We start from the raw sequence: 25,947 nt of genomic DNA on the forward strand, positions 1-25,947 counted from the left end.
ATCCTTTGTTTTCCTTTCCATGCCAGACATGTGAATCTCTGCTCATGCTTCTTGTGTAAATGCAGATCTTACACCATAGAAACATGAAATAGGGAATGGGAACGGAGAATGGGGACGGGAATAGTGACAGCCCATAGGGATGCTAAACCCAAGGAATGGGAACAAGGGGATGGGAAGGACATTAACAGCTCATTTAAAAATGTTTTAAATATTTTATTAATAGTGTATGTACAATATTATATACCTTGCCAATGCAAGATTGCATAGCATCCATGGCTCTCAACAAATGCACAAGAGGACATATCATAGCATCTATCCACTTCACATCATTCCAAAAATAAGAGCTATTTGCTTTTTCCGAGTATAAGATACTTGTAGATGTATCTACCAATGGTGATGAGGTGAACTCATCACTAAGAAACAACTGTCTCAAGGCACCATTGCATTCCCTCAATCTACATAGCATCAAGAAGTTAAAGGCAAACCTAGTGTTAGAGTATTTTAAAAGCATCCTCTTCGATCTCAGAGAGAATTGATGGCCAAAAAATCAGCCATTCAAGACAAAACTGACCATTTGAGCTCCTTACTCTATGACAGGTGCCATCCATAAGAGGTTACCAATATTATTCAACAAGTTATCTAAGCAATATGCCATACAATATGACACAATGGCATACGGAAAGTATCCCTGTATGATAGCACTTGCTACTCTGTTTGCAAGTTCTCCATCTGCAACAAAGCCCACAATATGTTCTAGGCCAATAAGCTCAATACAGGTGACCCACTCTAATGCAAGTACATTTGTTGAGTTTCCTATCCCTGATACATCATGTGAAGACAAAAATTACATCTCCCCATGGAAATAAGGGACCATGCTATGAATGGATTGCCTAAATGTGTCGCTCCCACCATCAACAATCAAGGAGACTCCATTTTAGCCCATAGACTCTTTCTAGTCACTACTGATTGCTCAACAAGGCACTTCTCCTTATCCAGCAAAATGGTGTGCAAGGTCTCTAATGATGGAGGGACATGTAAGCATCATACTCACCAACCTTCTTACATTTGAGCGTGAATGCCATTATCACTCCAGGGACCCATTCTAGCATTTCCTATCACACTGTCTTACACAACCACCTTCAAAATCCCTTCTCTACAACAAGCAGCTTCTCCTCAATCAAAGATGGATTCTTCTAATCAAAGAGCTACTTGGGAAGTGGTCTACCTTGTAGCACAAATGCAAGTATTATGCTTCACAGTTCCACCTGTGAGAGTGCACAGTGGAAGAGAATCACAAACACGAAGAGAAAAGGAGAAGAGAAAAGCTAGGATGAAGAGAAGTGAAATCTGCATTGAAACTAAAATTAATGCTGAATACAATGGAGGACTGCTCAGTCCCTGCATGCAGCCCAAAGCGCCAACGAGGGCATCAAATACTAGAAAAAATTATGACAGAAAATTACGACAAAACAAGAGATGGTGATGGAAACCGTGATAGTAACAAAGCCAGAGTGTGCAGCTAGCGATCCTTGCAGTTGACAAAGAAGGACAGCCAGTTGGAGAGTGCACCTGCAAGACAAAGAAGTGAATAATCTGCCCCAGCCAGCCAGCTGCTATACATAGCAGGAAATGGCCAAATTTGGCCAACCAACTGACCAGCTGGCCAACTGCATTAAATGCAGTCCAACTACCAGTCTAGTCAGCAAAAATGCTGATGTCACAGTGCAGAGCTGACAGGGACCCCTCAAGGCTGATCACAAAAACGGGGCTGAGCAAGCAAAAAATGCACACAAAAAATGAATGACAAACATAGTCAGAGCTCCAATATCCCTATCAAACTCTAACTAAGGCTCACAACCAGGAGATGACCATAAGAAGGCTAGTGTAGAACACATTGTACTTTTAAGATGACAGCTGAGTCAAAAGAATCATCGCCATGTCCTCCGAAGATATCATCCTCTCAAGAGATGCAAGCTCATCCCTGATATCCTCCTGTTTATTGATGTGATCCTTCATGAAAGAGGAGTCTTCAATGGTGAGCATCCAAAGTTTCTTTTCCAAGGTGATCCCATGGGCAACAATCTTTTGATACAAAGAACCAAGTTTTGTCCACACTTCTACTGCCTTCTTTAACCTACGAACATGAACAAGGACACAATCCTTAGGGCTCATAAGGAGAAAAGACCGGGCTCAAAATTTGAGCCTATCCCAAAGGGCTACACAATCCATAGATGAGGCAATAGTGGAATCCTCCACAGGCAAAGGAATAAGGGTAGTGACAAAAACCCCAACAATAAAAGCTGTCCAAAATACACTCCACTTTGCAAGACCAAAGGGAGTAATATGATCTATCCAAACAATCTTCTTTGGGGAGCAAAGGAAGAACAGGCGCCTAAACAAAAGGTGCCATCATAGGCATCCGAGGGCCAAAAGGACGACCCAGGAGGAAAGGCCTACTACGATCAATGTGATCAATCAAGAGAGGGCCCTATGGGAGATATGAAGAGACAAAGGAGAGGGCTGCTCCAATCGATGTGATCAATTAAAAGAGGTTCCCATTCATAACAAGGCTCCAATCTCCAATTCATGATGATCATGTTGTCTCTCAAAGGGAGTAGAGATAGACTCCTCATCTGAGTCATCAAAAGCCTTGGAGCTGGTGATATTCCATGTATCTAAACCTGCAAATACACTAAATCTACTGCATTTGGCTGAAGAAGAGCTGGAACGGAGAGAATAAGCAGCTACACTTGCAAAGAAACACTTGTTGTCCCATCTTTGTTGAAGGCACCTATTAAATGCAAAAAAAAGAAGTGTGTTTTCTGCAGACACGCTAAATTTTGAATTTTCAGCAGCAAGGTGGCCTTCTCTGAAGAAAACCTCTATGTCCTCACTTACACAATGATACCATGTGAGTGCGCAACAAAAGAGGAACATGGACACAGAGAGAAAAGGAGAAGAGAAAAGATAGTAGGAAAAAGAAGAGAAATATACATTGAATCTGAAACAAATGCTGAATGCAATTGAGGACTAAACAGTCCTTGCATGCAGCCCAAAGCGTCAATAAGGGCACCAGATCAGGCTGGAAAATTTAATGACAACACCAAAGATGGTAACAGAGACAGAATGTGGAGCCAGCAGTCCTCGTAGTAGATGAAGAAGAACAACCAAGTCGAAGAGTGCACTTGCAAGACAAAGAAGTAAATAATCTGTCCCAGCTAGCCGCCTTCTATATATAGCAAAAAATAGCCAAATCTGGCTGACTGGTGCTGGCCGACTGCATTAAATGCAGTCCAACTGCTAGTCCAGTCAACAAAAATGCTGATGTGGCAGCACAGAGTTGACCTGGCACTCCTTAGGGCTGATCACAGCCAAACAGGGCTGAGCAGGCAGAAAATGCACACTGAAAATGAATGACAAACATAGTCAAAGCTCCAATATCCTTGTCAAACTCTGGACTAAGGCTCACAAGTAGGAGATGACAAACTGACAAAGTAGGGCATGCTAACACCTCCAAATTTCAAAATGGCAAGAAACAAAGTTTCGAAGATTTGACTGAATGGAAATAGGGTAAAAGTTTCAGATTTAGCATTAACCATACATAGATCCTTCAATTTATCCATGCACACAACACCATTTGCTCAAATTTTATACAAAACTTCAAGCCTTCATGCACATGAGCATTACAAGATTGAAGAACATCAAACTAACAATAAGGACTCAGCAACTAACAAGGCTGCGATCTGCATAGAAGATACATACTAGCATAGACCATGGACCATGTGACATAAACCATGATGCCATCAAAATATGAGGAGTAAATCATGCTTACTACCAAATAATAAATCCCAAATCTATTATGTTAAGAAAACTAATAATACTAATTGGCAAGTCCAAGACACATCATCTCATCAAAAAACAATGTGTCATAGACAATGGCATTCATGTCTACACATCATATGAGGACCCTTGCTCCATCTCCTCATCAAGGGACTTTCTCCCTAACTAAGAGGATGATGAAGCAACGACTAAATCTAGCTTTGGCTTTGTTGTACATGCAGTCCCTACTCTAGACCTCCTTTGCCCAAGGGTGTCATGGACTGGTCTTGATAACTCCTCGTAAAGCATGGAGTAGATAGATCATGACACCCTTCCCTTTTGGAATCTGTGGAATGTCGTGCACTTTCTCAATATCAATTTTGTCCACATTTACCTATGAAGGCTCATGCGATAAAGATGCCTTTTGAGAAGCTAAAGGTTACAGTGACAAAACACTAGGCACTCCAACTATGTCATTTTGAGCTTGTCTGTTTTTTTTGGGAGAAAGCCCATGTATCTCCAATTCCTCTCACAAGGACCTCAATTGCGACCTTGTGGAAGGACACGCATGGCGATGCATTTCTATTCAAATTCAAGACAATGAGGTTAGGCAAGAATCAACATTTTAGCTCTCAAGATACTAAAAACCATGTTGTATTAGATATCGCCAACCCACTTTGTCCCAATGTATGGAAATGCCAACTTATGGGCCTAGAGTCCAAGAGTGATCACACAACGATGTGCACAATAGGACCTTAAGTCCTATAAATAGACTCAGTTGCCCTAATCCTAAGTGCCCCTAGTGTGAGTACACTACGTTACTTTCTAGCTACTATGACCAATGCTACTAGCACCCATCCAAACGTCCAAGGTGTTAGCCTATATTTTATTAGTCTATCATCTCTTGGTTGAGCTACACCAAAGTCTTAACAGACAAAGGAGCTCTGACTGTTTCAATCCATTCTGTTGTGTGCATTCTTTTTCAATGAGGTTTCAATGAGTTCACACTCATATCAGCCATCTACATTTCTTTTTAAGTGGTTGGGCACCCTATTTTTTATGCCAAACAATGGGTGGCTAGTTCTTGGAGTTCGCACCAAAACTTTCATTTTGCCAAGCGGCTAGTCGGCCAATATTAAATATGGCCAACTACTGCATGATTTTCACCCACTAATTAGGGTAGTAAGACCTGGCATTTTTCGGCTATTTATAGCAAACCCCCACTTGGCAACTTCATTCATCTTTCTTCTCTATAATATTCTCTGCCTCCAATGAACCCATTATTGTCAGCCTGATCTGGTGCCCTCATTGATGCCTTGGGCTATGTGTAGGGATTGATCGTTCTGCCATTGTATTCAACCTTCCATTCAAATTCAATGAAAATCATAGTTTTTTCATACACCAATCATACGTCATTCACAAACGGGTATGAAAGAATGGTTGGAGTATGATTTACACCTTGGGGCTAAATCATATGTTACCCTAATTTTAATTGTAAATATGTATCTAAATCTAGTATCCTATACTAGATTAAGTAAGTAAGCTAACAAGCCGAATGAAAACTAGAATCCCAAGTGTGCTAACACCACTTGCACTTTTGAGAAACCACTTCTTCAGTTTCCACACTTCATTTAGGGTTTCGCACTAACAGCCCCAAAAAGGGCTGGTGTCTACATTCTCGTCACTTTTTCAATGGGCATCCACTTAGTGGTGCGCCACCCTCAACAACTTATACCTATAAATAGGTCAGTCCCCTCTTTCTTCGTCACTCTAACACTCTTCCCTCACTACTCCATTGCTCCTATGCCCCTACAGGAGGATATCACAGTTCGTGGTCACTCTTCCTCTTCAGCTTCAAGTGCCTTGTTCCCATCATCAAGACTTGTGTTTGGAGGCTCCACCCTGCTGGCATCATCATCAGTCTGCTTGCAACTTCACTCCTCTACCTAAGGACAGCATCCACACCCTTGCGTCCAGCTACAGGCTTGCGTTTGCACTCCTAGAGGATCTCCACCATCAAGCATCACCCCTCCCACTCCTAGCATCATCTTGGCTGCTACGTTCGGCAAATTTGGGGGTTCTTCAACCACTAGTGTCATCACATAGACTACTGGTGTTTGCGTTTGCAAACTCCCATCACTCCTTTCACATGGCATTAGTATCCACACTCTTGGCGTCAGCATCTAGGCTGTCAACATCTACATTTTGCAACCATTCCACTTTCCGGAATCTAAGGACTACAGTTAGCTCCCTCGACAACCGGTGATCATCTTCCTCATCTCCGAGGGCATCAAAGGACTGTGGTTCACTCCCTCAATAAGTGTCCTTCACCTTGTAGTGATTACTTCGATAGCCCTCTGCCCAAAGGACTATGTTTCACTCCCTTCACTATGAAGATTCCCCAGAGGTGTTGACACCTAAGTCAAACAAGATAGTGTAGTCATCTTTTGAGCTTCGACTCCACTGTATTAGCTTTTCTTCTCATCGCATGATTCAGTGCATCATCACCATATTCTTGTATTTCTAAGTTTCTCTTCTCTCTCAATGTTTGCCGTACACTCAGTGTCTCTTCTCCCTACAAACCCTACTATATCTCTGAGTCTCTTAGTCATTTTTTGGACATGGTGTCAAAGCATACCTATTTTTTGACAACACTTGCATGTAAATTGCCCCCTTCCACATTACTTCACAGTTGTTGCAAATTCCCATTTCACTTTTTTCTTTTTTTTCCATTTGTGTCAGCTTGAAGCAAAAGAATGAGGATGAAGCTTTGTCAAATGAAGACATTACGACTAATTTAGCTTGCTAAAATGTCAATTTCAGCTGTAAAATCAGAAATTTAAACGATTTTTAAGCCAACATTAATGGGGAAAGAGTGTTTTCTCAAGGATTTGAGAGTTTAGTGGCTGTTAATGTCAAAATTTTCTGAAAATTTCAGACTTATAATCACAGATTTCAGAGATCCCTAAGCTAATACTAAAGGGAAAAAGAGTGTTTCTCAACAATTTGAGAGTTAAATGGTTGTTAATGTCTGAAATTGCTAAAAAATTCAGAAATTGCAGACTTCAGTCCAAGAAATTTGCAATAGTAATCAGCCACTCAGACTTGAGAGTCAAGACACGTGAGAAAAAAAAAGTGTGGGCGAGAGAGAGAGAGAGAGAGAGAGAGAGAGAGAGAGAGCACATGTAAAAGATGAGAGGGGGGAACAACACTAAGAAAAAGCTTACTCTTCGACTTTGGGGCAGTCAATATCAAGGTTGATGGCTGAATCAACCTGTTGCACAGTCCATGAGCAAGTTTTCCACGTTTTGGGGCAGGGAAAAGGCAGGCAACAGCAAGACGACACCTTCCTAGGTAAAATCATCAAGTGTTTTTTATGTTTCTTGCCAAGTAACAACCTTTTTGGCAAAATTGTAATATTTACTGTTCTTTCCAGCCCATTTTTTCCCCCCAAAAAGTATGTCAAGTATGAAACAAGATTTTATACCCCTATTTTCATATGTTTTTCAGACGTCTAATTGGCAAATTAGACATGTCTAATAAAAACTATGGTGCAGATTATCACTTCATTCTCTTCTCTCCATGTTCATGTCTCTTACATTGTGCACTCTCACACAAGAATGTAGCATACCTACAACAAAGAACATAAAAAGGAAAGTGCAAGCCATACCCACAATGAGAAACATAAAAAGAATGAACATCAGACTCACCTTCCAACCATAGAGCCAAAAAAACTAACCCTCGAGCCTAGGAGCTAGTAGCAAACTATGTTACAACCACATCCCAAGCGCTTGTGTCCCATACCATGAACTTGTGTTTCATTGCATATACTCCATGAGCCCTCCTTGAGCTATCATTACAATACTACTACTCATTGCACCAAAGAGGATACAATACATGCGTAGATAGCATGGATAAAACCAATCCCATCGCGTCTTTCACACTATACAAATCCCATCAACTCTTAAGGTTGATGGATCATGGACCATGCAAACAAGTTTGACAAAAGAACAATGAGCTATGAGTAAAAGTTAAACACCAAGTAAATGAAAAAAATACATCAAGTGATGTGAACAATGTAGCTTGATTGCAAATAAGAAGCTATTTTGAAGTAAGGCTTCCCTAATTTTATCCATGTAGTCATACAGAAGCCCTAAAGTACTCCCCTCCATGTTGGTGATGTGTAAGGCAACGTAGAGAATCTTCACCAATGCCTCGGCCTCCAGCCACCGTCTCTCATCCAAGACATTGCATCTAAATGGGAAAACCTTTGGAGAGACTCTTTCATTCCATGTGAGCCACCGTGGCATGAAATAGACCATATGGAATCTAGATGAACCTGTACAAGTGTCTCTAGTAGAATGAACATGTATGCAAGTTTGGTAGCAAAAAACTTTAAGAAGCTAAAGAGTGCTATTGGCCCGAACATGCTAGTGGACTTTTGACTTCTTCACAAACCTCACCATACTTCGTCTTGTCTCAAAAGTGTTACTCATCCAAGATATATTTCAAGCATCTTCAATATGCAAGTCAAGGAATTGTCAAATTCAAAGAATCCACGTGATGCTAGAAAATTCATCTTCAAGCATATGTCCCATACCCATACAATTACTATCATTATTTGTAACTATCTACACTATATTAGGCTTAAGAAGCTCAAGAGCACTTTTGTCCCACAATATACTAGTGATTGTAAGCCTCTTTTTCACAAATCTCACCATACTTCTTGTCGTCTTAAAAATGTTACCCACCCAATATATCTTTCCCCAATATCTTCAATCAGTAGGTCAAGGCAATGTAAAGCACATGAAGTCCATGTGATGCTCAAAATTCACCTTCAAACATACATCCCATAGCTACATAATTACTATCATTATCTAAGACCACTTGCACTACATTTTGGACTTCTAGATCCATGATGACCTTCTTGCATGTGGCTCCAAAGAAGTGTTCCCATTATAGTAAGACCTGTGGTAGAGACACCTATGGCCTTAATGAGCATTCTGTCCTTGCATAAACACACCAAGATATTATACACATTACTCTTTTGAATCAGACCATCCATCATATGACTATGCATCCATATTTTGCCCAAGTTTCCTTTAAGGGCTCTTATTGAGTCTCTATAGATACCCTTTCCCTCGTTAACCCACGTATGTAATACCTCGGCTCAATGACCTTTCCACTCGTATTTTATGTTGCTTATTGCTCTCACTATCTTTTTCTATCATATCTTGCAATATTGTTCTGCACTTATTGAAGAAAAAGAAGAAAAAAAAAAGGCATGAGATAAAAATTATAAAATGAAGGCAAAGCAAAGAAAAAAAAGAATACAAAAAAGAAAATGGAGGCAAGCAAAAATGGAGTAGAGAGAGAGAGAGACTCTCCACAAAGGCACACTCCGCTAACCACTGAGGAATAGAGGATAAACAAAAGTGAGTGGTTTGTATTCATATCACACCACAAGATAAAACAAGGGAGAAAATGAAAGTGTTGCAACCATACCATTTTAGTATCCCCTAAACATACTGTGTATAAAATGCTTGAGAAACTAAAACTTCATAATTTCAAATCTCTAATTCCTTCTTGATAGAAATTTTGGTGGTCGATAGACTCTAGAGGCACTAGGTAATTAATTCCTTCAGTCCATGATAACGTGATATAGCCTCTCTCCTCTACTACATATTGTTTTACTATGGCATCATCCCGACTATCAATCATCTTCTTTGCCCCATAAACATACAACTATAGTCATGCCAAAAAAGATGAGCTCCTCTTTCTTGGTTACAAGCTTGCTCCTTTCCTTATCTAGAAAATAAACATAATAACCGTATTCAAACATATTCAAATGTGCAACAAAGGGCTTCTTAGTATAGCAAGCCTCCTAAGAGGCTCTACCTTTGAGTGCTTATTTGACCCACTCCAATTGAGGTTGTACACCATTGTCTAATTCATATTTGAATCACTCCAATCAAAGATGTACACCATTGTCTAATTCAATCAAAAACTTTTACTCATCTTTTCACCTTTAGTATGAATCGCATGATCTCAGTGATAATACATCTACATTGCTTCATTTTATTTTGGTGTGTAGATTACCTTCTTAAGTTGGTATTTAGCTTCAATCTCCTTGTCAGACTCCTTGAACTCTTGGAAAGTGAACTCTTCTCCTCAATCATGGTAGGGTTACTTCACCTTCTTGCCACTTTCAAACTCTACAATCTCATGCCATTGTTTGAAGTTGCCAAATGCTTCAACTTTTTCCTGAAGAACAATACACCATGTGTATCCACTAGCATTTGGGCCACATGGACATGTTTGGATAGACCTAATCAAAAACAACTAGATTTGTGTTGTACTTGGGCTAGGCCATATGTCATCCTAGGCCATCAAGCAGCTTAGTCAATCACTACCAGCTTGTGTTTTCAGTAAACTTAAAGTTAGACCTTACTATACTACTCTAATCTGAGTGGGTGTCTAAAGTTCAATCTAAAGTCTAATTAATTTTGAGACCATTTGGAACATTTCTCCAATGAATCTATTTAAATGGTACAAAGTGCCTAGATAAAAGTTGTAGAAAAGTATTCAAGAACCTGATCAGACATGACTTGATTGTATGGTTTACAATTTACTCATATGATTGCACACACATGTTAATTGTAGGCCCTCTTAGTGAGCCAATTCGGGGACATTAAGGAGCTTTGACACTTTTAGTCCATGTAGCACTCACTCGCTCTCAACAACGTACCCACTCACATGCACATTAGACTCACTAGGGGCTGCCATCTTGTACGTGTACCTTGCTTTTCCATCTATGGAGATCCCACAGATTCTACATTCATGACTTCATTCCTTCTTCCACTACAAACCCTAACATACAATCAAATATGAATATGTCATCATCACAGCTTTGCATTGTACATATTATGGTTGTACTTGTATTTGAATGCATTGCATTTATGTGAGAACTGCATATTTCAGCCTGCTGACCTGCATTTATGGCCTCATTAATGGCTGGCCAACCTGATCATTATTTTGCTTTATTTTTGCCTATTTAAAGGCCACATCTTCTCCTTGTTGGTAATGATCTGATAAATCCACAAAGCATCCTGAGAGAGAGAGAGAGAGAGAGAGAGAGAGAGAGCACTCTGCTACTTGCCCAAAGTCCATGTCTTTGTACATACTCTTGTGCTTTGGTGTATGGATTCAGTTCATCTGATATATCCAAAAAAAAGCATCCTGCTGGAGAGAGAGAGAGAGAGAGCACTCTGCTTTTTTTTTTTTTTTTAAGAGAGCACTCTGCTAGTTGCCCAAAGTCCATGCCATTGTACATACTCTTGTGCTTTGGTATATGGATTCTGTTATCTATTTCTGAGTTCATGTGTCCTTGTTCTTTTGTTCAGTTCTCTCTGTTTACAGAACCTTCATCCTGCTAGAAAGAGAGCACTCTGCTAGTTGCCCAAAATCCATGCCTTTGTACATACTCTTGTGCTTTGGTATATGAATTCTGTTCTCTATTTCTGAGTTCGTGTGTCCTTGTTCTTTTGTTCAGTTCTCTCTGTTTACAGCACCTTCATCTTTTTGCTTCTGTTGCTCCACATTCATCTGAAATGGTATTAGAGCCCAAGCATCTTCATTCTGGTTATTGTTTGCTTTCACTGACTACTATTTCAGGTCTGATCCACCATGTTCACCTGTGCTAAGCAGGTAGAAGATGCATAAAATGCAACAATGGCCAAGATCCCAAATTCCTAAAGGCTGTTTTACTCTTTCTACCAATCCTCTTTCTTGTTGCATCTATGAGTCACAACAGCCCAAAGGAACATAGTGAACTGAAGATGAAAGCAAAATCTACATCCTCAGATGTTTCCAATCAGGGTACACATGGAGACATGCACACCAACAGCCCAGCAAATAGGTGCAAGGCTGGCTGATGAAAACTGCATCAGCATTTAATGCAAAATTGCAAATCTCAGCTGGTCATACTTTTACAATCAATGCTTCTCAAGAACCCAGTCACAATGTGCAAAGTTATGCTTGCAAAGTCTACTTGGGTTGAGGCACAGGATTACCCCTGCCTAAAAAACAGAATTTTGGCTGCCTACTTGGACTTTGGACCTCCCCATTTCAGAAGTTTGACACTGCCCTTACATTCTACACCTGCTCATAGACAATTTTGAGAAGTTGGTTCATCTCCTGCAACTTTGAACTATCATGTTCATTGGTCATACTTTTTGAGCCCACTTGCTACATGTTGCTGTGTCTATACTCGATGCTTGTTTTGTAATCTACCAGAATTGTGACATGTAATTTGTTGATAAACAAATTCTGAGGGACTGGGGAGATGTGCAACTCCATGGACCAGTTTGAACAAAACTGTGATGCTAGTGGAGTCTTATACTCCACCAATATGGCCAGGCCTGGTGACAATGGTCCTCTTCTACAAGCTTGCCTTGCATGCTCATCAGATCAAAACACTTTTGACTTCATCAACGGCAGTCTAGCTCTTGTGATCTGCACAAAAATGGTCTCACAAGTCCACTCACAAGAGTGGTTGCTTGACAGAAGAAGCTTTTCACAATCACAAAGGTGTTTGTGAAACTTCTAGCAAACAAGTGGTGACTCTTGAGAAGGCATTTGCCATTTGGGATTCATAAGGCCATTCATAGCACAGATTCAGCATCAGTAAATATGACTGCTTAGGTCTCTAGCCTTTTCATCATGCTTGTTTGTATAAAAACCTGGCCTTTCTATCTTTGCTTGATCGAAAAGTGCAACCAGCAATTCCTTTTAACACCTTCGTCAAAAGCTGAGTAATTATTGCATTTGACATCTTCTTCAATAAGATTATTTGCATGTTTTCAGTGTTAAGTACACCACTTAGTCCTCGACTACAATTGCAGCCATTACTACATCCATAGAATACTTCCAGGAATTGTCTGCAGTTTCTGGCATGATTGCACCAAAAGTTAGTAGTTTGCTAGATTTAGACAAGATAGTGTCATCATATTAAAAAGGTGCCCTTTGTTGGGCAGATGACAAAACATGACATAATCTGCTGCACAGTTGATAGCATGCACATATTGAAAACCAGGGCCATTGTGCACAGCAAAATGGGACCCTATGATCTAGACGATTCATATGAAATATAAAAGTCTGCTACACACATGCAAGGACCCATTAGCAGAGTGAAGTTTCCTTTGAAATTCTTTATTATCTTTGCTGAGCCCATTCCACCAGCAAGTAATGGCTCTCAGCCCAGATAAAGAAACCCACTCAAAGACTTTGTCAGGGAAGAAACAACAGCCATAACAAAGCGAGAACAATATCAACTCAAATTAAGCAAGGGATCGGGCAAGTTCCCACTTACCTCCTTGACACAGAAGGATATGCAAACAGAAAAAAAAACCACTACTTTATTAAACAGAAATGGTTGTAACTATTGGCCAGGTTAACAAGTTCAAAGGCAAGCTTTCGACTGCTCCAAAAGCAGTGTTGTTATCACATCTGCATTGACTTGGTAAAATCTTCAATGATTAATGAACATGATCTACCCATGCTTTGATTAAGTAAACATCACCCCATCCTGCCATCTTTGTGAATACAAAAGAAGCAATCGTATGAAACTTGGGAAAAGGAAAATAAGGAGACCACAAAACAATCTTCATTGAACCAGATAACCAAGGATCCAAAAGCATAGGCAGCTAAACTAACTTTTGCACGGTAAGTTGTTCCATCAGCTTCAACCATCCATCCTGCTTCTCGTGCAAGGGCTTTGATAACATCATTGATATCTGCACGGATTGGTAAGTTATAGTTACCATAACGTCTCAATCCAGCTAAAATGTTAGATGTAATGGAGCGTCGGTGTCTTTCTCTAAGCTTTGTTCTTTCCTTCTCCTTCTCTCTTGACCTCTCCTTCCTTGCTTTCTGCTCAATAACCATGGGATCTGTGACCACTTCAACTTTGTCATCGGCCTCTCCACTGCTTCCACTACCACATGCCTCTGCCTCCACTTTTCTATGCCCAAATCCCATTGCCACTGTAAGAACCCAATCATGTCAAAAATTACACCCTTTGTGTTTGGGAATCCTCCTGCAGGTTGTCTTACACAATATAACGCTCTATTAACTTCCACCCTACTGGTGATAATGGCCACGGTAAACAAACTTCCACACTAGGTAGAATTGAGACCTCGCCCTGCAAGAAAGAGCCACCTGAGGTCAGATCAAGGATGACAGACCTCTCTCTCTCTCTCTCTCTCTCTCTCTCTCTCTCTCTCTCTCTCTCTCTGTGTGTGTGCACGCACGCTCGTGCTAGGAGGGTAAGACGCCAGCTGCACAATTTGCAAGAAGTTTCAATAATGACCCACAGAAAATTCAGCAGCATCTCACCTGCAAAAATCGCTGGTCTGTCCTGGCATCGCAAAATTTCCAGCTCTTGTAATGCATAGATCTGCTTTGAGCTGTCTGTTCACAACTCTGCACCGCATTTCCAGCAGATCACATGGCAAATTGTTTGTTCAATTCACTAAGACAGGCATTACGGAAGCTCCGTCGCTCACTGGTTCCAGCACCAGCGAGCTCTCAGTTTTCATTCAGAAATTCCCCACTGGATGGAAGAGATCAAACGATACCGAGTTGCAAGCGTGACGGATGTGGTCTATGGGAAAGTTGAAATTCGACAAAAAAGGAGAAAATCTGCTGGCATGCTTAATGGTGGACCTCTTGAAAATCTCCAGGAACATGGAAGCAGGGGAGCTATAAGGGAAAAAGCTGTGCTTGGGTATGCAGGAAATTCGGCAGACGACGAAGCGAGAGGAAGCTATGGATGATCATCGTCGGTGGAGGCGCAGGCAGGCAAGCCAGCGGATGGTGGGCATCGGGGCAGAACACACACGCACTCGCACGCACCAACTCCCTCACTCTCACACGCACACACGCTCGGCACTTCCCTTTTTCTCTTTCCCCATTTGCTTCCCCCCCACCCCAACCCCTCTCCCCGGTTAGCTCGTGTTCACATGGATTCCCACACGATCTGTCATCTCGTGGGAAAAAGTAGCCTTTCCCACGAGGCATAGTTAGAATTTGACTAGCTAAGTTTACTCCTTCGCACATATAAGCCACATCCCCCATTTATCGAAAACCAGTCCAATGGTCTGTAACTCTACTAAAAGAACAAAGTTTCTGTAACTATCTCAAGAGAACTGGCTATCAACTTTTATTTATCTTCTCATGATTTTTCATTAAACTACCGTTGGTGAAAATAACATTTCAATAGGTGAGAATAACTAGCACAATTCATGGTGGGGGAATGTGTTGGCATAGTCACAAGTTAAAATTTGCCGGTTCAACGACATACGCATGCAAAAATCCTCAAAAATAGTAATACACCTTAGCTTATGGGATGGTAGCCCAATTCATTTGAGTGTGGGTTGAGTTTCATGGGTACATGTGATGCACTTCTCTTGCAGCACAAATATTTATAAGCCTCTAATAGTACTATACCTATACCTTAGAATTATACATTGATCTATGTAAATTGAGCTTTTTTTCTATTATAGGGGGGGGGGGGGGGGATTGTAATGCATTTGCACTCGATCACTCACTCAACACGGCACAAAAGGATAACATGATATGTGAGAGCAAGGTATACTTTTATATTATTCAATGAAAGGAATGGTACAACATAGGTACATCCCAAGACTACACCCTCACGATATCGCACATATGAGGGTTTACCACCACTGGTTATAGGGAATCACAAGTAGAGTGGAAACTAAGTAGGGCTCAAAGTCACTACTATTCCCTATATAGGTGTTTTTAGCAGCAACACCATGGTATAGTTATAGAGCCCTTACATTCACTCGCACACAATGGATTGCTGTCCTCAGCAATCTAAGGGTAGTGTTTATTGACTTGTTCCAAGGTCTTAAACACATCTCATTCTATCAAGCTAATGTCAGCTTGACTCACGAGTGGGGTTTTAATGCAGCCTTTTCTATCAAGTTAATCAATGCCTATCGCACTACGACTGGGGGTCTTAACACAACTTTCCCTATCAAGCTAGCTAGGGTCTTCCCACCTAGACTCACTTTTTATTCTTTTTCATTCCAATCCACCCTCCACTCAATTACATTTGAGGAGTGGAAGCTTACAAGTCCTATAGTAATCTAGGGTATGCCTCAAGGTATATTGGAAGTATTGTTGGTATTCTTCCTTAAGCCAGGTAGCAAAGGCCTCTTTGCTACATTCGCAAGCCTCCACTGGTGCGCAGATCGGATGCAGTACGCTCGCGTAATGAATGCCAGAAGGTCCCCAAGAACAATGGAACTCTACTTTTTGCACAAATGACAAGGTAAAAAGCATGAAGGACAAGAGCAAGAGACCAATTGGGTGCAATCTCCCCCCATGCCTTGTGTGAGCGCTCCACAAAGCATGTATTTTATGTATATTTCATCTTCAAGCTCAAATAATAGCCCAAATTACAAAATAACAAGCTTTTAGCTTTTGAGTTTGCTTTTACACAAAAATAGGAATAAAGCTAATGGACGGTGTCCAAAGAGTATGGCACGCCCAATACAATGTCCAAATAGAAATAACATAACCGTGCGCCCATACGCATACAAAATAATAATAAATAATCGATGCCTCAATAAATAGGCATGACAAAATATAGGCGTGGCGCCTATCAAAATATAATCCATAAATCGAATACTCGCTATCCTCCAATGCTTTCCTCCGCCACTGCTGCTATCTCTACACATCAATTGAAGCATTCACAATCGTTAGTAAAATAATACAATTAAACCGACAAAAGTGAATACCTAGCAGTCTTCAGCTACATAAATAAATCAACTGGTTAGAAATAAATCCTAACCTTAATTTATTACGAGTGCGCACTCTAAACTCATAAACGTTTATTAATTTAATATGCATTTTGCGGAATCACCCGCTATGGAATCACCCATGTACACACTAAATTAATGAAATGCCCGAAAAGGACAGGCGTCCCCATCAACTTCTCGCACAAAGAGTCCACTTTGGGTATGAGCCCCGGTCATCAAAGTTTACGGAATCCACCGTAAAACCTCACGGAATCCACCGTGAAATATGCCTCCTGGCATCATACCCCCGGGGTGGAATAGCAATTGACCTCAATTGCTATTAGCTCAATGTGGAGCTAACAGAGTGGGGAAAGCATTTAAGTCTCTAGCGTGCATCCATTGTGCTTCCTCTACAGGATGGTTCTTAAATTTAACTAGATATCTAGAATATCTTCGGCCAGTTCTAGTGGTCATAAAATCAGTATCTATGATAGCTTTGGGTTCAAGTATTTCAGTCTCTTCCTCTAACAAAGGTGGATTTTCATAAACAGGGTGTACAGGTAATTGGCCTCTAAAAGGTCTTAACAAACTAATGTGAAATGTGTTGTGAAATTTCCAATGAGGTGGTAATTCTAACTTGAATGCATTGTCATTTATTTTATGAATGATCCTAAATGGTCCATAAAATCTAAGGGCTAATTTGACAACTGGGTGTCTATCTACACTTTATAGTCTACATTTTTCTATTCTCAACCAAACATAGTCATCAATTTTGAAATTCATTGCTTGTCTTTTCTTGTTTGCTTGTTTGGTACATGATTGCTGGGCTTTAGCAATCATGTCTTTAACCTCATCAAAAATAGTATTATGCATAGTAGCAATATCATCAGCACTCTGAATTCTATTTGACAAAGATGCAACAGGTGTAGATAATCTATAACCATAAATCACTTCAAACGGTGCTTTCTTTGTAGATGTGTGTGGTGTATTGTTATATGCAAACTGTAATAAATGCAAATGTGTGTCCCATGTCTGAGGTTTAGAGATAGTATATGCACGTAAAAGATCTAGAATTGTGCTGTTAGTGGCTTCTATTTGTCCATTAGTTTCAGGATGAAATGCATATGAGAAATCAATCTTTGTGCCTAGGTTAGCAAACAGAGTAATCCAAAAGTTGTTACAAAATCTAGAATCACGATCTGAAATAATAACTTTTGGCAATCCATGGTTAGTGAAAACAGTTTTCAAAAACAATTGTGCTGCTTGTGATGCTGTTAAAGTTTTCTTACATGGAATGAAATATGCTTGTTTATTAAATCTATCTACTACTGTCCAAATCATATCATGGTTAGATTTAGTATTAGGTAAACCAGTAATGAAATCCATAGAAATTTGTTCCCAAGGTTTAAATGGAATAGACAAAGGCATAAGTAATCCATACTGTTTACCATGATGTCTCTTAACTCTTTAACAAATCAAACATTTAGAAACAAAGTTAGATACATCAGTGTCCATATGCGACCAATAAAAATCTTCAGTTAACGTACGTAAAGTAGATATGATACCTCTATGACCTTGATATGGAGGACAATGAATTTCATTCAAAACAAAAGATCAGAATGGAATTGTAACACACAATCTCTTTTCATAAAACATAAATCCATCATTATATGACAATGAATCAATAGGAATCAAGTTATTTTGAACTAATTTATTCCAATCAGCATGAAAAGTAATGTCCTGATGATAAGTATCTTTCATAGCAATCAAAGAATCAAAAGATATAACAGAAATATTATGAATGGCAGATCTTCTACTTAATGCATCAGCCACTACATTTTCTTTACCGGGTTGGTATTGAATGATAGGATGAAAACTTTGGATAAAAGATGCCCATTTGATATGTCGGTCAGAGATTTGGGGTTGGCTAAGTAAATGTCTAATACTTTGCTGATCGGTTTTAATCATAAATTCTGAACCCATTAAGTAGTGTTTCCACTGTCTTAATGCTTGTACAACTGCTAATAGTTCTTTGTCATATGTGGAATATTTCAGTTCAGAGGGTTTCAACTTACAACTAGAATAGGCTATAGGATGATTGTCTTGCATAAGTACAGCTCCTATTCCTGATCCACTAGCATCGGTCACTACTAGAAAGAATGGTCTATTAAAATCAGGCAACTGTAAGACAGAGGCATGGGTTAATGCATGTTTCAATAAGTCAAAGGATTTCTGTTGATTTTCGGACCAATGATAGGCAATACCTTTCTTCAGAAGTTTGGTTAATGGTAATGCAAGTAATGAAAATTTACGTACAAACTTCCTATAAAAACTAGCAAGACCAAGGAATGAGCGTAACTCATGCACCTTTTTAGGTACAGGCCAATTCAATATTGCATCTATTTTCTTAGAATCAACTTTAATTCCATCAGATGATACAATATGACCTAAATACTCAATTTCTGTTTTAAAGAATTCACTCTTTTCAGGATTTGCATACAGTTGATTATCTTTTAGTAACTGGAAAACCAATGACAAATGCTCATAATGTTCTTTCTCATTTTGACTAAACACCAAAATATCATTTAAAAAAATAATTACACAATACTGATATTTCAAAAATATACGATTCATCATTCTACTAAACGTAGCAGGTGCATTAGTCAATCCAAATGGCATCACTAAAATTCGTAATGACCAAACTGTGTCCTAAATGCAGTCTTGAATATGTCAGACTTATCTAGTCTCACCTGATGATAACCATACTTAAGGTCTATTTTACTAAATATAGCAGATCCTTGTAGTTTGTCCATAAGGTCATCAACTCTAGGAATGGGATACCTATTCTTTACAGTGATCTTATTTAAAGCTCGATAGTCAATGCACATACGATAGGTATTATTCTTTTTCTTGACTAACAGAACAGGTGCACCAAATGGAGAACTACTAGGTCTAATCAATCCTCTATTTAGTAATTCCTCAACTTGACTCTGAATTTCTTTTTGCTCTATCTAGTTATGCCTATATGGTGCTTTACAAGGTGGTTATGTCCCAGGAATCAAATCTATCTTATGGTCTTCTGGACGTGAAGAAACGGTCCTTAAAATATGCAAGAAATTCTTTATGCCTAGGGTGCATATGATTATCTTTTACTTGCAGTTCATTCACCCAAATGAGATAGGATTTACTACTCTTGCGTAATGCACGTTTAGCTTGAGTATGCGAAAGCAGTGGAAAAACATTAGATGCATGCATACCATATAATATAATAGATTTTCCTTGAAAATTAATATTCATTGAATGCGTGGAATAGTCTATATCTGGGTTATGCTGATGACGCCAAGGCATACCTAAAATAATGTCACTCGACTGTAATGGAACAACTAGGAAATTTCTTCTTTCTGTGTATTGACCAATTTGAATCTCTAAGTCTTGCACTTCCTGTGTACCATTATACCTAATACCTAAGAATGCAGCTTTGATGCGGTAATGCGTAGGTACAGTCTATAACTTCAATTCCTTTACTAATTTTGCTGAAATAAAATCATGAGTGCTATCGTCATCATGCAAAATAATCTTTTCCTTTCCATGCACCAAACATTTCATAGTCAATAAAGAATGTGGAGTTGGCATACCTGGTGAAGTATTCGAAGTAGTAGTAGTGTCATCCTCATCTTCTGTGAAATCAGGCATATCTTCATGTTCGTCTTCGTCCATTGCTCCAAGGTAGTTGATATGGGCAGATGGCTTCTTTGAATGACAATTTGCTGCTAGATGTCCAGGCTGGTGGCATTTATAGCATACTATTGGCTTGGCTTTGGTTACATTGTTTGCAATGGCGGGAAGTCTAGGGACATTAGGATTTGGTTGTGGAATAGGCTTGGAATTTTGATTGACATTGGATTGTAATGCAGGTGGTTTTGACCAATTTTTACGGAAAGATGATGAAGAGAAACGACCTGGATTAAATCTTCTAAAATTGGAATTGATTTGCTTAGATCCATAGTTACCATTGGCTTGGAATTGATGTGGACGTCTGTCTCTACCTCGTAGCTTATCTTCAGTGTCGTGAGCTAGTGAAATTGCGTCTTCAAGAGTAGCAGGCTTGAACATGTTAACTTCAGCGTAGTAATGCCCAAGGAGTCCAGACATATACTTGCGCTTGTGTGTCGCTTCAGGTACATCTTCAAGCATGCGTAGCTGGAGTAATGCATTCCAAAAACGCTCTGTATACTGAGGAATAGGCTCACGATCCCGTTGCTGAAGAATATCCCATTGCTTAATAGCTTTCTCATGAAATTGTGGAGGAAGGAAATTCTGCATGAACTTCTTCTTGAAATTCTCCCAAGTAGCAGGACAATCTATACTCTTGCGTACTACAGTCCACCAAAGAGATGCTCTGTCCACTAAATGATTAGTGACACACTTGATTTTATCTTTTTTTGCATAGGTTTCCTCATGGAAATAGTCGTCAAACTGACTAATGAATGCTAAAACAGTTTTTCCTTCTCGTATGCCATTGAAAGTACGAAATTTGAAACTTCTTTTACTTATCTTTGATTCCTTGCGGATGGTTTGAGCTTCGAGAGTTGCGTCAATGGTACGTCGGATAAGATCTTCAGATTGAGGTTCTTCTTTGTCGGTAGACGCTCTTTGTAAATTTGCCAGTTGAACTTGCAATGCTTGCCTAGCCCTTCGTTCTTCTTCCACTTGCATCATGATTAAGTCCAGCTTTTGCTCCATCGTAGGCTCAGGTAGGTCGCCTTCAGCCATAAGATCATCCATATGTGGTTCCGTCATCTTGCAAAACTCAAAAGACCTTTCTCACTCAAAATCAAGTTAGCGAGATGAGCGTAGCTCAAGTTCGGGAATACAAGGCTTATGTATTTTTGGGTATAGCTTTCACAATCTTCGAAAAATCTGCGTTTTATCCTTCTTCGTATGCTGAAAATGCTTCAGCAAACTTGCATATGGGTAGAGTACCTTCCAATAAACAACTTTGCAGTTCGGAGTTTCTGCGCAGGAACAGCCCTTCTAGGAGTTTTGAGCACAAGTCAGTTCTGACTCCAGTTGACTTGTCTGACTTGCAGAGTTGCAGACTTATGTGACTTGCAGACTTGCAGAACTTAGTCGATTTACAGAACTTGCAGAACTTGACCTGCTTTAGGTGACTTGCAGGATTTCAGCTTGAGAGAGTTGCTGAATCTTTTTGTGTGACCTGACTTACTGAGGCTTAGGTAACTTTGTTGTTGATATACCAAGTTACCAGACGTCGATTTTTTTTTTGTGGCTTATGGCTTATTTATTAAGCTTAATACTCATAAAAGCTTTAAAGCTTATGAGCTATGGAGCTTACTGTCTGTGGAAAAAAAAACGTCTTGGAGAGGGAGATGTAGAAGTGGTCCTCCGTCTCTGTAGACCGGTCCTTCTCGATCCAATGATGGAAACATGGGTTCTTGATCGCCAGAAGTCTGCCTGTATCAACGGTTCGCAACGAGATTGACCGTAGAGCCCGATCGTTCCAGGAGCTCCACCTTCGCACGAGATGGGTAGCGATTGGAAGCTCTTGATCTCAGCTTCGCTCTGATACCACTGGTGCACAGATCGGATGCAGTATACTCGCGTAGTGAATGCCGGAAGGTCCCCAAGAACAATGGAACTCTACTTTTTGCACAAATTACAAGGTAAAAAGCATGAAAGACAAGAGCAAGAGACCAATTGGATGCAATCTCCCCCATGCCTTGTGTGAGCGCTCCACAAAGCATGTATTTTATGTATATTTCATCTTCAAGCTCAAATAATAGCCCAAATTACAAAATAACAAGCTTTTAGCTTTTGAGTTTGCTTTTACACAAAAATAGGAATAAAGCTAATGGACGGTGCCCAAAGAGTATGGCACGCCCAATACAATGTCCAAATAGAAATAACATAACCGTATGCCCATGCGCATACAAAATAATAATAAATAATCGATGCCTCAATAAATAGGCATGACAAAATATAGGCGTGGCGCCTATCAAAATATAATCCATAAATCGAATACTCGCTATCCTCCAATGCTTTCCTCCGCCACTGCTGCTATCTCTACACATCAATTGAAGCATTCACAATCGTTAGTAAAATAATACAATTAAACCGACAAAAGTGAATACCTAGCAGTCTTCAGCTACATAAATAAATCAACTGGTTAGAAATAAATCCTAACCTTAATTTATTACGAGTGCGCACTCTAAACTCATAAACACTTATTAATTTAATATGCATTTTGTGGAATCACCCGCTATGGAATCACCCATGTACACACTAAATTAATGAAACGCCCGAAAAGGACAGGCGTCCCCATCAACTTCTCGCACAAAGAATCCACTTTGTGTATGAGCCCCGGTCATCAAAGTTTACGGAATCCACCGTGGCACGGAATCCACCGTGAAATATGCCTCCTGGCATCATCCACTTCTGAAATCCAAGTGGCTTCTTTGAGAAAGTCCCTTTTCCTCTTAGTGAGGTACTCGTGGTAACCCTTGTGCTCCCAACATTGAAGGATTGCTTCTATTTCGAAGAGACATTGGAATGAAGCAATGGAATATGAGCAAATGCACTAAGTTGCAAGGTCAATTTGAAAGTAGTGAGTGTAGCCAACAACAACTTCCTAGAGCTAGTGAAGGAGGCCTTAGAACATGACCACAAAATGCACAAAATAATAGAAGAAGTGTGAGCCGAGAAGACACCACATGGCATGTATGCACTGAAAGAAGGAATCCTATTTGTAGGCAAGAGATTGTCCATTCCCAATAGTGTGGAGTTAAAGAAAATCATCCTATATGAAGTGCATGACAGGAAGCTAGGAGGCACAAGGGCCAAAGCAATACACTTGAGGCCCTAAGGATCGATATAGCATAGGCATATCCCAGGATTACACCCTCATGAGGCCCACATATGAGGGTTCACCACTCGGTATAGGGGATCAAACATAGAGCGGAAACCAAGCAGGGCTCAAAGTCACTACCACTCCCTGTATAGGTGTTTTTAGTAGCAATGCCATAGTATAGCTACAAAGTCCTTATAGGGAGGGGGAGGGGGGGTTTGATGCACTAATATGTCCCTATCATAGTGAACTTAATTTTAGGCCTAGGGCTTGCTTAGGCCATTAGGGGTATTGTGGCTAACCATGGCTGCCTTAGGTTTCCTGATTGTATAAGACTATCTATGGCATCTAGGCTCATCAACTTGCATCATATAGTTTTTATCATAGGTTGTTCCTTGAGAGCTCAAATAGATGTAGCCTTTTGGACTTTTAGCTCAGGAGAGAAAGTCTAGATGAGGAGAGAGAAATACTAGAAATAGAGAGAGAAAGATAGGAAAGAAGAAAAGAGATAGTAACAAATCTTGGCTCTTGGTCCTTTGGCCTTGACTAGCTCTAGTGGAGAACAATTTTTACTAATGTGAAATCAACTAGATATATTTAGAGAAATATTTACATGAGTGGATGAGTAGGCCCACACCAAAATCCCTTCTAGTACCAAGAATTTATTTGAACGCCACCCTCAAAACATGATTTGACTTCGTAAATATAAAGATGACAAGTACTTCAACCTTACAACCTTAGGAAAAAAAGTTCAAAGGTGTCTTAACCTCTTTTCTTATTGTCAAACTTAATCACCACTACTTATGCTACTTTCCATACTTGAGAGCTCCTAAGATGTAAGAATAAGCTTTAACGGTGATTCACCCTTCTTTTTTGAGATGATGATGGCTATGCTTTCAGATATTTGTGGGAGTTCTCACTAAACCGCCAAGACACACGGACCACTTATTGTTTCAAGCGTTCCAAGCCGAGCACTAATGGCTACCTCTCACATAGCCGATGCGCCATCCATATCTACGGGTGTAGTGAGCTTACCTCCGTGCCGATCGAGTTACATCCTCTCAAGTGCACTCCGGTAGCTCCACGATCCAAGTGCAAGCTTCAAGCAAGCTCCACACTCCAAGCTCCATTGCCGCAAGCAAGACAAGAGAAGAGAGGAGAAAAGAAGAAGAGAGAAGAAGATGGTGAGCTTCTCCTCCTCGGTTCCTCACCCTCGCACACTCACTCCCTCACACTCTCACACTCCCTCTCTCAAGCACAAGCTCAAGCAAGCACGAATAAGAAGAAGAAGAAGAAGAGGAGGAGAGCCACTTTTTGCCACACACAAGAATGAGCTTCTCATTCACTTTTCAACTTTATATACAAAACCCTAAATCTTTTTTTGGCGGTCATCCCCTTATCCCCTTTTTTACATGGCCGGCCATGGCCTAGGCCCTTTTTTTCATTGTCCTCCTATCTTCCTAGCTTCCTTCCTACCACCCATCTACCTTTACAAATTGCAGGAGTGAGAGCCCGGTGCTCTTTAAATTAAATCATGATGTGCTTGCGCTCTTTTACAAAAGTATTGACTTACGCTTTTTCTTGTGTGCCTTTTTCATTTATTTAGGACTTTTCTACAATTCTTGTGTTTCCATATTTTTATTGGCACGCCTTCGTCTTCCGTTTCACTTTTGCCTTGGCCTTTGTCTTCTGCTTAAGATTTTCCAGATTTTCCACCTTGTTCATCTGAGGGTTAACATTACCCCCCTCCTAGACGAGTGCCAGTCCCATGGCACTCACCGTCGTAGGTAGCGGGCTTTGGCATGCACAGAAGATGTGGGACATCTGTGGTTGCGGTGGAGGCGTGTTGGTGGTGGTGCGGAGGAAGGTCGTTGAGGGCACGTTGTTGGTATGGGTGGCTATTGGTAAGGTTGTTGGAGTTGGTGATAGGGTTGTTCCTTATTGGGAATTGCACTGATGGGGCTGGCATAGTTATTGTTTTTTGGGGATCTACACATGACAATTCTTGGCAAGCTTGCAGGATGATAAATGATAAGAATTCAGAGTTGAGTGTCGACGAAGAGTGAATGACACTTTCGTTGGATTCCTCAATACCTGCAATTGAAAACCTCTCATATGTAGTCTCTCCCTCGGGGTAGTGCTAGTCTTCTTTATCGTGCAAAAGACATAGTTCAATTAGTTTGGGAGACAGGTCGAACTCTAAGCAAGCTGAGAGTATTGTCCTGCACTTGAGGATCCAAACTGTGTATATATTTCGATGTATGTGCTCGTGCATACTTAGATATTACGTAGTTAGAAGACTGCGGGCTGGTTCCTCCTAACAACGTGTGGATGAAGCAAAGTTATCCATGTTGAGGAGAAGTACACATGAAAGTGTACGAGACATCCTTTGCATTGTGACAGCACGATGTAGCATAATCGAACACATTGACACTA

General features: G+C 40.2%; 1 protein-coding gene across 4 annotated transcripts in view; it reads right to left on the reverse strand.

Annotated features, from left to right (window-relative positions):
• Positions 1-14,767, reverse strand: part of LOC148022218 (beta-amylase 2, chloroplastic-like) — a 56,717-nt gene extending 41,950 nt beyond the window's left edge. For 2 of the 4 annotated variants that reach the window (XR_015694472.1, XM_087697860.1), the window contains exons 1-2: positions 14,215-14,766; positions 13,534-14,020 (exon numbers count right to left, since the gene is read on the reverse strand). Coding sequence is in view for 2 of the 4 variants with exons in the window: in XM_087697860.1 (XP_087553986.1) it covers positions 13,534-13,857 (324 nt within the window). In the remaining 2 variants the exon portion in view is untranslated. Of the gene's footprint in view, positions 1-13,533; positions 14,021-14,214 lie in introns of those variants that run through there. The other 2 variants (XM_087697861.1, XM_087697862.1) reach the window with 2 other exon arrangements.
• Positions 14,768-25,947: the final 11,180 nt, after the last annotated feature.

Source organism: Lygodium microphyllum, chromosome 17 (genome assembly GCF_053477565.2).
Source record: "Lygodium microphyllum isolate KBCC chromosome 17, Lygodium_microphyllum_v1.1.10, whole genome shotgun sequence".
Taxonomy (NCBI): domain Eukaryota; kingdom Viridiplantae; phylum Streptophyta; class Polypodiopsida; order Schizaeales; family Lygodiaceae; genus Lygodium; species Lygodium microphyllum.